The sequence below is a fragment of the Homarus americanus genome, unplaced genomic scaffold (genome assembly GCF_018991925.1).
Source record: "Homarus americanus isolate GMGI-L3 unplaced genomic scaffold, GMGI_Hamer_2.0 scaffold23598, whole genome shotgun sequence".
In the NCBI taxonomy this organism is placed as follows: Eukaryota; Metazoa; Arthropoda; class Malacostraca; order Decapoda; family Nephropidae; genus Homarus; species Homarus americanus.
The window spans coordinates 3,308,503-3,321,733 of record NW_024731054.1 but is presented as its reverse complement, the minus strand read 5'-3'; the positions used below and the strand labels follow the sequence as shown (position 1 = coordinate 3,321,733).

The following is a 13,231-nucleotide window of genomic DNA, read 5'->3' as shown; positions in this document are numbered from 1 at the left end:
CTTGTATATTATTTGTAATTCGTAACCCATTCCCCAAATATGTAACTGTATATTTCAGCCTTCTGGCTGCCAAGCTCTTTCAATAAACCGTTAATTATTATCACACACACACACACACACACACACACACACACACACACACACACACACACACACACACACACACACACACACACACACACACACACACACACACACACACACACACACACACACACACACACACACACACACACACACACACACACACACACACACACACACACACTACTTTACAGCAAACTGCGTCGAGGTCTTTTATCAACTCCGGAATCTTTAACGAAGCCAATTTGTAGTCGGTAAAAAAATATATGTGAATCTCTTTATCGGAATTATAATGTGGCTCGAATACCTTTTATGGGATCTAACGGTGTTTTAAATAAGGAAACCAAAAAGGATCGAGTCGCTTTCAATACGATTTCAAAGTTCTTATACATGAAACAAAAATTAGAAATTATATATGGAGCATTTAAAGTATTTTTAATGGAATATTTATGAGTTTATGAATTACTATGCTAACTGTTGGAATGTCTTTAAGAATCCAAGCGTGTTTTAAATAAGGAAAGAGAGGATCGAAACACCTTCTTCAACACGATGTTCAAGTCCTTATATATAAACAAAAGACAATCGCTATATTCTTCTCTCGGTACGGAAATGCTTTACACAATCTCAGAAAAAACAATTGAAAGGTGAACGTCTTTTAAGCCCTTTCGCTAGAGCCAGGTCAAAATAGTGCCAAACCCCACAACTGAGCCTGAGGTGGTGAGAATCTTGCCTTAATTACCTACAAGAAGCGACCTTAATGGAGGCACGTGAGAGAGAGAGTAATGACCACCTGGCTGGCTGGCATCGCTTACCTGTCGTAATCGTAACACCTGGGCAAGTCCTCTGTCGTGTGTCTCACCTGTCCGCTACTTTAATTACCCAAAAGCTATCCTCCGGCCAGAAAACACCTGCTGAGGAGGCCGTACACTATCTTGACAAATGTTCAGGCCACAGGTGTTCAGGCCACAGGTGTCAGACAGGTGTTCAGGCCACAGGTGTTCAGGCCACAGGTGTCAGGCCACAGGTGTTCAGCGACAGGTTCAGCCACAGGTGTTCAGGCCACAGGTCAGCCACAGTGTAGCCACAGTGTCAAGGACAGGTGTTCAGCCAGGTGTTCAGGCAGGTGTTCAGCCAGGCGACAGTCACAGGTGTTCAGGCCAGGTGTTCAGGCCACAGGTGTTCAGGCCACAGGTGTTCAGGCCACAGGTGTTCAAGCGACAGGTGTTCAGGCCACAGGTGTTCAGGCCACAGGTGTTCAGGCCACAGGTGTTCAGGACAGGTGTTCAGGCCACAGGTGTTCAGGCCACAGGTGTTCAGGCCACAGGTGTTCAAGCGACAGGTACGAAGATTAGTAACTTATTAATGCACCTGTGTGTTTGTATTGATGTTTTTCTATGTGTTGGGCTAATAGTAATGTTTATTTTCAACACAATAGCGTAACATTTCTCTACATAGATAGATCGATAGAATTGATAGATAGGTAATTCCAAAACCGTCGTCTCTATTTTTTTCAAACAACAAAAACAATAAAAATCACAAATAATCTTCAGAAACAGCAAAGTTAATCTATACCGTAAGTTAATTTGGCCCCCCAAATTTTTTCTTAAATCCAGGTGATAAATGGCGGTGATGGTGACTGTAGCGAGAGCACACACACACACACACACACACACACACACACACACACACACACACACACACACACACACGCACACTTTACCTGGGGATTATCACTGGTGTCTTAAAGCGTGTTAATAAATTTTCCACTGCATCAACTGCTAAGGGACCTGCTGGTATAGGAGGAAGGGGGGGTGGGAAGGGGGAGAGGAGGAGGAGGAGAGGAGAGGAAGGGAAAGGAGAAGGAGGGTTAAAAGAAGAGGAGAAAGGAGAGGAGGAAGAAAATATAATGATATGGCGAATCTCTCTCTTCCTCTCTCTTTGTCTCCCTCTCTCTAACTCTCTTTGTCTCCCTCTCTCTCTCTCTCTTACACACACAGACACTCCCACTCTCTCTCCTCCTTCCCCCACCTCTCACCCCCCTCCGTCAGCATCCATCTACTATCTCACCATCTTCGTCTCTCCTTCGTTTTATTACACTTTCAAATTGTGGGTCAGTGTGTGTGATTCCTGTGATGCTGATAATGGACGGGGAAGGTTATTGTTATGTGCTATTTATGGGAAGTAAATAGCAGGTGTTTGTGTGATAAAGCGACTTAGTGTGGTGTAAGGGAGGGTGAGTGGATGAGTCTGGTGATTGTGTGGTAAGTGGGTAGTGTGGTGTAAGGGAGAGGGTGTGGATGATTGTGGATGGTGGTTGTGGTGTAGGAGAAAAAAGAATGTTGGTAAAGGGGGTTGTGGTGGTTATAGGTGGATGATACAAGCGATGTTAGTAGATGGATTGTGGTAGCAAAGACGACGATGGTAGATGGTAGTGGTGGTGGTAGTAGTAAAACAGGTGGGTGGTGGTGGTGCTGGGTGGTGGCAGGAGGTCGCAGTTGGGCAAATAGTGGTTGGTGTGTGACAGTATGGGTGTTGGTGCGGTGGGGTGAGGGGAAGGGCAGTAGGAGTGAAACGTAGTGAAAGTGCAAGAACTCCCCTCACCCTAACCCCATCCTCCCCCTTCACCCCTCTCTCCCTCCTCGCCAGCACCCACCTGGATACCACTAATTAGGTATCTATGGCAATTACCTGAGTAACGACGGGGCAATCAATGGTAGGGTAATGGTAACAATGGTAATGGTTACTATATGAGACTAATGGTTTATGGTAATGTTTTATAAATAATAAGAATGGTCTAAAGTTGTGTTTGGATTTTATTAATGTAGTGAAAATATCTAAAAGTAATTACGTTTAAGGGGTAACTAATACAACTCTTATTATAATGGGTGAACAAGAGAAGCGTATTGGATGCCTCTTCTTAGCGTCAAGTGGTGGACGTTAGCAGCGGTGAAAGGCCAGTTATAATCTAAGGTAAAGTGGCTGTTTGGTGAGTCAACTTGATCCCTTCCACCAGGTATGAATTAACCCACCGAGTGAACGAGGAACCACAGAAGCACCAGTACCTCTACACACACACACACTCACTCACACAATGACCGACGCTCACCTCTCACCTTAGTGTTGGTACAGACTCTCACTCACTCTCCCTCTTTGCCATTATTAACTACAGCCAATAGTCTATAACGACCTACTTGACCCCTCTGCTACTACGTCAAGGACCTGGGGTCATCCTGGAGCAGATAAAGACTTACAAGGACTCAGTGTCAGTGCTCGTCTCCCCCCCCCCAACAGTCTTGACCCCCAGAGACTGCACCCCACCCACCCGGCGCTGCGGGGGGGGCAAATTGAATTGAAATCTTCACCACCGAAGGGGCGTGAGGTGGGCCAAAGGGCGTAAGGTGGGTGAGAGGCGTACGGTGGGTGAAGGGGGCCGTAAGGTGGGTGAAGGGTGCGTAAGGTGGGTGAGGAGGCCGTGAGGTCGGGAGAAAGGAACGGGCGTAAGGTGGTGGGCGTGACGACGCAGGAGACAAGGGAGGTATGAGTGGTGGACTACTTAGCGGGTGTGTGTGTGTGTGTGTGAGGTCGTCTGTTTATCCTGAAGGGGAGGTAGTACAAGCCGTCGCTTAGTGTGGATGACGCCATGGAGGATGTACTGTGCTAGGGGGATTACGAGGTCCAGGTGACGAGGGAGGTGGGGAGATGGGGGAGGTGGGGAGGACGTACGAGGGATTATTCTGGGAAGCTTTGACGAGGGGGGATCTAGGAAAGGATTTTCAGAGGGGGGCGATGATAACAATTCAGACAATCTCAATCACACAGTAGTAGTGTGTGTGTGTGTGTGTACGGGCGCATCTCACACGGATCCACAGGTGTTAGCAGGTGTGTTAATCCGTCACATTAGACACATGTTTACCTCGCTCGTCACAGAATGTTGTAGCAGACAGCAAACATCAACACTATACCTGCTACATTATACACCACGGACCCACTCAATCCCATCACCACCATCAATCACCATCACTACAATCCACCACCATCAATCACCATCACTACAATCTACCACCACTATCACCACTACTACTCTATATCACCATGCTACCTACTACCACCATAAATCATCATACCATCCTCCTCATCTACCACTACCACAATCTACCACATTACCATCTTCTACCACAATCTACCACCACTACCATCACCAAAACCACCACTACCATCTTCTACCACAATGTACCACCACTACCATCTTCTACCACCACTACCATCTTCTACCACAATCTACCACCACTACCATCTTCAACCACAATCTACCACACTACCATCTTCTACCACAATCTACCATCTTCTACCACAATCTACCATCTTCTACCACAATCTACCACCACCACCATCTTCAACCACAATCTACCACCACTACCATCTTCTACCACAATGTACCACCACTACCATCTTCTACCACAATCTACCACCACTACCATCTTCTACCACAATCTACCACCACTACTACTACTACTTCTCTTTCATCCATCCACTCCAGTCCCTTCAATCAACGAGATAGTTAATGAGTGAGCAAGCGGCAGACAGGATGGTTAAACAAACAAACAAACAACAAACAAACAAACGCGGAAAGTAAACAAACGGGAAGAGGAATGCTTTCGGACGTGAAGAAAAATATTATGGTGTATAAAATTAAAAGTAACTGTAGAAAAACGTAAACTATATACCTAACCAACCTTACCAGACCTAACCTAACCTAACCTAACCCTAACCTTACCAGACCTAACCTAACCTAACCCTAACCTTACCAGACCCAACCTAACCTAACCCTAACCTTACCAGACCCAACCTAACCTAACCCTAACCTTACCAGACCTAACCTAACCTTAACCCTAACCCACAGACCCAACCTAACCTAACCCTAACCTTACCAGACCCAACCTAACCTAACCCTAACCTACCAGACCCAACCTAACCTAACCCTAACCTTACCAGACCTAACCTAACCTAACCCTAACCTAACTAAAAACAGAGACAACAGGAGAGATAAATTAATTAATAAGAGAAAGGGATAAAAAAAAATAATTGAACGTAATAAGATGTAGAAAAAAATTTAATTGAAAACGGAGCAACAAACACACCCTGTAAACAATGATACGCTAAGGAGTGTTTGCTTCCTACCCGACCGAACTGATCTAATGTAAACAAGAGAGTTCAGACAAAGGGGAGCCAGGGTAAACAATCTCTCTCTCTCTCTCTCTCTCTCTCTTGTTTGTTTGTTTTCTTTCAATCTGCCTTTTACGTTGGTTTTCTTTCTTTCTCTTTTTTGTATCTAGTTTACTCTCTCTCTCTCTCTCTCTCTCTCTCTCTCTCTCTCTCTCTCTCTCTCTCTCTATTGTTTAATTCTTTTCCTAACCTAACCGAATATAATCTGACGAAAGTATTTAAGTTGATGACAGGTAAGAGAGAATTAATTACCGTCTTAATTACCAAGAGAAATGCCATCTCTCAGGTGTATACACGTCAACAGGTGAGGGTACATGCTGGTCAGCCACAGTTACCACACGGTTCAGTCTACGGATCACGTGAAGATTAGCCCCCCCCCTCCTCCACCTCCAGCTTGTTTTACCTGATGATTAAACACCCTAACCTACCAGGTGTGATGAGGGCTGGGCAGGTGTGGTGAGGGTGTGAGGGCTACCCAGGTGTGGTGAGGGCTTGCCAAGTGGCCAGGTGTGAGACCATTTCCTACCAGGTGTTAGCTCAGGTGACCCCGTTACTCCTCCACATCAACAACAAGCACCTCCTCCACCTCTTCCTCCCTACCCCCTCCTCCTCCTCTTCTTCCTCCCTACCCCCCTCCTCCTCCTCTTTTCCTCCCTACTCCTCCTTCCTCCCATCTCTCCTCTTCTTCCTCCCTACTCCTCCTCCTCTTCCTCCCTATCTCTCCTTTTTTCCTCCCTACCTCCTCCTCTTCCTCCCTACCTCCTCCTCTTCCTCCCACCTCGGCCGGTGTCACTACCCTATCCTAATCTAACTTGAGTTAACCTACCCAAACCTATCCCAACCTCTAGCCAAACTTAACCTAACCTAACCATACCTAGACTACCCTACCCTATACTAACCCAAGGTCTTTTAACCTAACCTAACCTAACCTAACCTAACCTAACCTAACCTAACCTAACCTAACCTAACCTAACCTAACCTATCCTGTCTATTAAATTATCTACCACAACAAAGACAATGTAGATGAAATAACTTTATAATCAGGTTTTTTAATAAGAACCTTCAACTGTAGTGTGTGTGTGTGTGTGTGTGTGTGTGTGTGTGTGTGTGTGTGTGTGTGTGTGTGTGTGTGTGTGTGTGTGTGTGTGTGTGTGTGTGTGTGTGTGTGTGTGTGTGTGTGTGTGTGTGTGTGTGTGTGTGTGTGTGTGTGTGTAGGAGTGACAACAGTGAAGGAGTGACAGCAGTGAAGGAGGACAGAGGAGTGACAACAAGAGTGAAGGAGGACAGCAGGAAGGAGGACAGCAGTGAAGGAGTGACAGCAGGAGGGAGTGACAACAAGAGTGAAGGAGTGACAGCAGTGAAGGAACGTGAGGGTGACAACAAGAGGAAGGACAGCAGCAGTGAGGGGTGACACAAGAGGAAGGAGTGACAGCAGTGAAGGAGACAGCAGTGAGGGAGTGACAGAGTGAAGGAGTGACAGCAGGAAGGGGTGACAACAAGAGTGAAGGAGGACAGCAGTAGAGTGACAGCAGTGAGGGGGTGACAACAAGAGTGAAGGAGTGACAGCAGTGAAGGGAGTGAAGAGACAGCAGGAAGGAGGACAGCAGTGAGGGGGGACAACAAGAGAAGGAGGACAGAAGGAAGGAGGACAGCAGTGAAGGAGGACAGCAGGAGGGAGTGACAACAAGAGGAAGGAGGACAGCAGTGAGGAGGACAGCAGGAGGGGGACAACAAGAGTGAAGGAGGACAGCAGGAAGGAGTGACAGCAGTGAGGAGTGACAACAAGAGTGAAGGAGGACAGCAGTGAGGAGTGAACGAAGGAGGACAGCAGTGAGGGGGTGACAACAAGAGTGAAGGAGTGACAGCAGTGAAGGAGTGACAGCAGGTGAAGGAGTGACAGCAGTGAGGGGTGACAGCAGTGAAGGAGGACAGCAGGAGGGGGTGACAACAAGAGTGAAGGAGGACAGCAGTGAAGGAGGGACAGCAGGAGGTGACAAAGTGAAGGAGTGACAGCAGTGAAGGAGGACAGAATGAAGGAGTGACAGCAGTGAAGGAGGGAGGGTGACAACAAGAGTGAAGGAGTGACAGCAGGAAGGAGTGACAGCAGTGAAGGAGTGACAGAAGAGGGGAGTGACAACAAGAGGAAGGAGGACAGCAGTGAGGAGTGACAGCAGGAGGGGGTGACAACAAGAGTGAAGGAGTGACAGCAGGAAGGAGGACAGCAGGAGGGTGACAACAGTGAAGGAGTGACAGCAGGAGGGAGTAGAAGGAGTGAGAGTGAAGGAGGACAACAAGAGTGAAGGAGTGACAGCAGTGAAGGAGTGACAGCAGGAGGAGTGACAACAAGAGTGAAGGAGTGACAGGAGTGAAGGAGGACAGAAGGTGACAACAAGAGTGAAGGAGGACAGCAGTGAGGAGTGACAGCAGTGAAGGAGTGACAGGAGGGGGTGACAACAGAAGAGAGAAGGAGTGACAGCAGGAGGGGTGACAACAAGAGAAGGAGACAGCAGTGAAGGAGTGACAGCAGGAGGGACAACAAGAGTGAAGGAGGACAGCAGGAACAAACAAGAGTGAAGGAGTGACAGCAGGAGGACAGAGTGAAGGAGGACAGCAGGAAGGAGACAGCAGAGGGGAAACAAGAGTGAAGGAGTGACAGCAGGAAGGAGTGACAGAAAGGGGGACAACAAGAAATGCAGTGAAGGAGGACAGCAGGAGGGAGTGACAACAAGAGTGAAGGAGAGTGACAGAGGAGGTGACAACAAGAGTGAAGGAGGACAGCAGTGAGGGGACAGCAGTGAAGGAGACAAGGTGAAGGAGGACAGCAGTGAGGAGAAACAACAGAAGGAGGACAGCAGAGGGGGGTGACAAGAGTGAAGGAGGACAGCAGTGAAGGAGTGACAGCAGGAGGGGGTGACAACAAGAGTGAAGGAGTACAGCAGGAAGGAGGGTGAAGGAGGAGCAGCAAGGAGTGACAGCAGGAGGAGGAGACAACAAGAGTGAAGGAGTGACAGCAGGATGAAGAGGAGGGGTACAACAAGAGGAAGGAGTGACAGCAGGAAGGAGTGACAGAGTGAGGGGTGACAACAAGAGTGAAGGAGTGACAGCAGTGAGAGTGACAGCAGGAGGGGGTGACAACAAGAGTGAAGGAGATGACAGCAGTGAAGGAGTGACAGCAGTGAAGGAGTGACAGCAGTGGAAGGAGTGACAACAAGAGTGAAGGAGTGACAGCAGTGAGGGAGTGACAACAGAGTGAAGGAGTGACAGCAGTGAGGATGACAGCAGTGAGGGAGTGACAACAAGAGAAGGGGTGACAGCAAGTGAAGGGTGACAACAAGAGTGAAGGAGTGACAGCAGTGAGAGGAGTGACAGCAGTGAGGAGTGACAACAAAGGTGAAGGAGTGACAGCAGTGGAAGGGTGACAACAAGTAGAGGTGACAGCAGTGAGGGGTGACAGCAGTGAAGGTGACAGCAGTGAGGGTGACAACAAGAGTGAAGGAGTGACAGCAGTGGAAGAGTGACAGCAGTGAGGAGTGACAGCAGGAAGGGGGTGACAACAAGAGTGAAGAATTGACAGCAGTGAGGAAGCAGTGAGGAGTGACAACAAGAGTGAAGGGTGACAGTGAAGGAGTGACAGCAGTGAAGTGACAACAAGAGTGAAGAGTGACAGCAGTGAAGGAGTGACAGCAGTGAAGGAGTGACAACAAGAGTGGAAGGAGTGACAGCAGTGGAAGGGGAGTGACAGCAGTGAGGGAGTGACAACAAGAGTGAAGGGTGACAGCAGTGAAGAGTGACAGCAGTGAGGGGAGTGACAGCAATGAGAAGGGTGACAGCAGTGAGAAGTGACAGCAGTGAGGGGTGACAGCAAGGTGAAGGAGTGACAGCAGTGAGAGGGTGACAGCAGTGAAGGAGTGACAGCAGTGAGGGAGTGACAACAAGAGTGAAGGTGACAGTGGAAGAGTGACAGCAGTGAGGAGTGACAACAAGAGTGAAGGAGTGACAGCAGTGAAGGGTGACAGCAGTGAGGGGGTGACAGCAAGAGTGAGAGGTGACAGCAGTGAGGGGATGACAGCAGTGAGGGAGTGACAGCAGTGAGGGGTGACAACAAGAGTGAAGGTGACAGCAGTGAAGGAGTGACAGCAGTGGGGTGACAACAAGGTGAAGGAGTGACAGCAGTGGAAGAATGACAGCAGTGAGGAGTGACAGCAGTGAGGGGTGACAACAAGAGTGAAGGACAAGGTGACAACAAAGAGTGGAAGAATGACAGCAGTGAAGGATGACGGAAGGGTGACAACAAGAGTGAAGATGACAGCAGTGGGAAGAGAGGTGACAGCAGTGAAGGGTGACAGCAGTGAGGAGTGACAGCAGTGAGGGGTGACAACAAGAGTGAAGGATGACAGCAGTGGAAGGGTGACAGCAGAAAGAGTGAAGGAGTGACAACAGTGAAGGAGTGACAGCAGTGAGGGAGTGACAGCAAAGTGGAGTGACAGCAGTGAGGGAGTGACAGCAGTGAGAAGTGACAACAGTGGAAGGAGTGACAGCAGTGAGGGAGTGACAACAAGAGTGAAGGAGTGACAGCAGTGAGGGTGACAGCAGTGAAGGAGTGACAGCAGTGGAAGGGTGACAGCAGTGAAGAAGTGACAGCAGTGAGGATGACAGCAGTGAGGAGTGACAACAAGAGTGGAAGGTGACAGCAGTGAGGGTGACACAGTGGAGATGACAGCAGTGAAGGAGTGACAGCAGTGAAGGAGTGACAGCAGTGAGGGAGTGACAACAAGAGTGAAGGTGACAGCAGTGAAGGAGTGACAGCAGTGAGGGGAGTGACAACAAGTGAAGGAGTGACAACAGTGAAGGAGTGACAGCAGTGAAGAAGTGACAGCAAGTGAAGGGTGACAGCAGTGAAGGGAGTGACAGCAGTGAAGAGTGACAGCAGTGAAAGTGACAACAAGTGAAGATGACAGCAGTAGAGGAGTGACAGCAGTGAGGAGTGACAGCAGTGAGGGGGTGACAGCAGTGAAGGAGTGACAGCAGTGAGGGGAGTGACAACAAGAGTGAAGGAGTGACAGCAGTGGGGGAGTGACAACAAGAGTGAAGGGTGACAGCAGTGAAGGTGACAGCAGTGAGGGGAGTGACAGCAGTGAAGGAGTGACAGCAGTGAGGAGTGACAGCAGTGAAGGAGTGACAGCAGTGAGGTGACAACAAGAGTGAGAGAAGTGACAGCAGTGAAGGGTGACAGCAGTGAGGGAGTGACAACAAGAGTGAAGGTGACAACAGTGAGAGGGTGACAGCAGTGAAGGAGTGACAGCAGTGGGGAGTGACAGCAAGAGTGAAGGAGTGACAGCAGTGAAGGGTGACAGCAGTGGAAGGAGTGACAGCAGTGAGGGAGTGACAACAAGAGGAAGAGTGACAGCAGTGAAGGGTGACAGCAAGGACAGAGTGAAGGAGTGACAGCAGTGAGGGAGTGACAACAGAGTGAAGGTGACAGTGAAGGAGTGACAGCAGTGAGGAGTGACAACAAGAGTGAAGGTGACAGCAGTGAAGGAGTGACAGCAGTGAGGGAGTGACAACAAGAGTGAAGAGTGACAGCAGTGAGAGTGACAGCAAGAGTGAAGGAGTGACAGCAGTGAAGGAGTGACAGCAGTGAAGGGTGACAAGTGAAGAGTGACAGCAGTGAGAGTTTGGCACAGTATCAAGGTTGGCGTCGATCACCTGCCTACCACCAGCCCCACCTTGACCCCGTCTGCCCACCCATACTCACCATCTGCAGAGCTGACCCTACCACCGTCTGCCACCTGCCACCGTCTGACACCCCTGCCACCGTCTGACACCCCTGCCACCGTCTGACACACCCCTGCCACCGTCTGCCACCCCCTGCAATCTACCCCTGCCACCGTCTGACACCTACCAATCTGACACCCCCTGCCACACATCTGACACCCCTGCCACCGTCTGCCACCCCTGCCACCGTCTGACACCTCTGACCCCTGCCACCGTCTGACACCTGCCACCGTCTGACACCCCCTGCCACCGTCTGCCACCCCTGCACCGTCTGACACCCCCTGCCACCGTCTGACACCCCCTGCTGCAAATCTGACACCCCTGCCACCGTCTGACACCCTGCCACCGTCTGACATCCCCTGCAAGTCTGCACCCCCTGCCACCGTCACCCCTACCACCGTCGACACCTGCCACCGTCTGACACCCCTGCCACCGTCTGACACCCCTGCCACCGTCTGCACACGCCACCGTCTGACATCCCCTGCCGTCTGACACCCCCACCTTCCACAGTGGTAATGGGGCCTCGTGTTCACTATTCTACCCATTAGCATGAAGTCAAGTTGTAATGGCTTCGTGTTCCACCATTGGTCTTATTAAGTCTCAGAGGCGCCTTGACTTCCCTCCCTCCTACCTCCTTCTCTCTCTCACTCCTGCCTCCTTCTCTCTCTCACTCCTGCCTCCTTCTCTCTCCCACTCCTACCTCCTTCTCTCCCTCACTCCTGCCTCCTGCTCTCCCTCACTCCTCCTGCTCTCCTCACGCCTGCCTCCTTCTCTCCCCTCCTCCTGCCTCCTCCTCTCCCTCTCCTGCCTCCTTCTCTCCCTCCTCCTGCCTCCTTCTCTCCCTGTCCTTCTCTCCTTTCTTTCCTCTTTCCCCTTCCTCCCTCCTTCCCACCCTCTCATCTCCTTTCTTCCCTCTCCTTCCCTCCCTTTTGCCCCCTCCGTCCACCCCTCCCTCCCAGACCGTGACCATCGTCTTACACCCAGAAGGAGCTCCACAACCCATAACATTCACATAACATTCAACTAACATTCACCTTGGCTGGCTGACCGGAGCTGACCTGCCCAGCTGTGGTAACCTAGCGAGTGTGGCCTCATCTACCATCATTTGGGAGGATGGTTTGGATCACCTGAATTAGACTCTCCATCTGCATCTTTCTTGTGGGTTTAAGTTAAGGTTAGATAGGTTAGGTTAGGTTAGATTTGGTTAGGTTTGGTTAGGTTAGGTTAGGTTAGGTTAGCATTAGAGTGGTTAATATTACGGTAAAATAAGCTGGGGTGTCTGATCTTCAGGTGATTCCTCTATAATTATCTGTGGATGCTGTGGTCTGCTGATGACTTGTTGTTTTAAGAGGACCTAAAGCCTTGAATACACACACACACACACACACACACACACACACAAACATTCAACCACACACACACACACACACACACACACACACACACTCAAACACACACACACACACACACACCCAACCTCCCAATGACTTTGCTGAACTAATGCAATATTTAAACACCAATGTTCACCTTCAACCTCTGTTATTTTCTCTATTTCTTGGTACATTGTATCAGGTTCTTACAACGGGTGAAGAAGAGGGAATAGCAACTAGTACTACTGTCCTTGCTAGTATGCTAATGAGTTACCTTGGTCATTAGATAGTTACAAGAGACAACGTGTTATAATCAAGTCTCTGTGTTGGATGTGGGACTGGTGTCAAAAAAGCCAAACTTAACTACAATATAAGAGACTCGCATTTACCTCGTTCTGCGTCGCATTTATCCCGTTCTGCCTCGCATTTACCTCGTTCTACGTCGCATTTACCCCGTTCTACGTCGCATTTACCTCGTTCTGCGTCGCATTTATCCCGTTCTGCCTCGCATTTACCTCGTTCTGCGTCGCATTTACCCCGTTCTACGTCGCATTTACCTCGTTCTGCGTCGCATTTACCCCGTTCTACGTCGCATTTACCTCGTTCTGCATCGCATTTACCCGATTCTGCGTCGCATTTACCCGTTCTACGTCGCATTTACCTCGTTCTGCGTCGCATTTATCCCGTTCTGCCTCGCATTTACCTCGTTCTGCGTCGCATTTACCCCGTTCTACGTCGCATTTACCTCGTTCTGCGTCGCATTTACCCCGTTCTACGTC

General features: G+C 49.6%; 1 protein-coding gene across 1 annotated transcript; it reads left to right on the top strand.

The window, feature by feature from the left end:
* Positions 1–1,023: 1,023 nt before the first annotated feature.
* Positions 1,024–12,671, top strand: LOC121867430 (repetitive proline-rich cell wall protein-like). The gene is made up of 2 exons (XM_042367341.1): positions 1,024–1,423; positions 12,655–12,671. The coding sequence occupies exons 1-2, from the start codon at positions 1,024–1,026 to the stop codon at positions 12,669–12,671; spliced, it is 417 nt and encodes a 138-aa protein (XP_042223275.1).
* Positions 12,672–13,231: the final 560 nt, after the last annotated feature.

What these genes read in the sequence shown, in the direction of transcription:
- LOC121867430 (XM_042367341.1), top strand. Translation starts at nt 1,024, where the DNA reads ATGTTCAGGCCACAGGTGTTCAGGCCACAGGTGTCAGACAGGTGTTCA.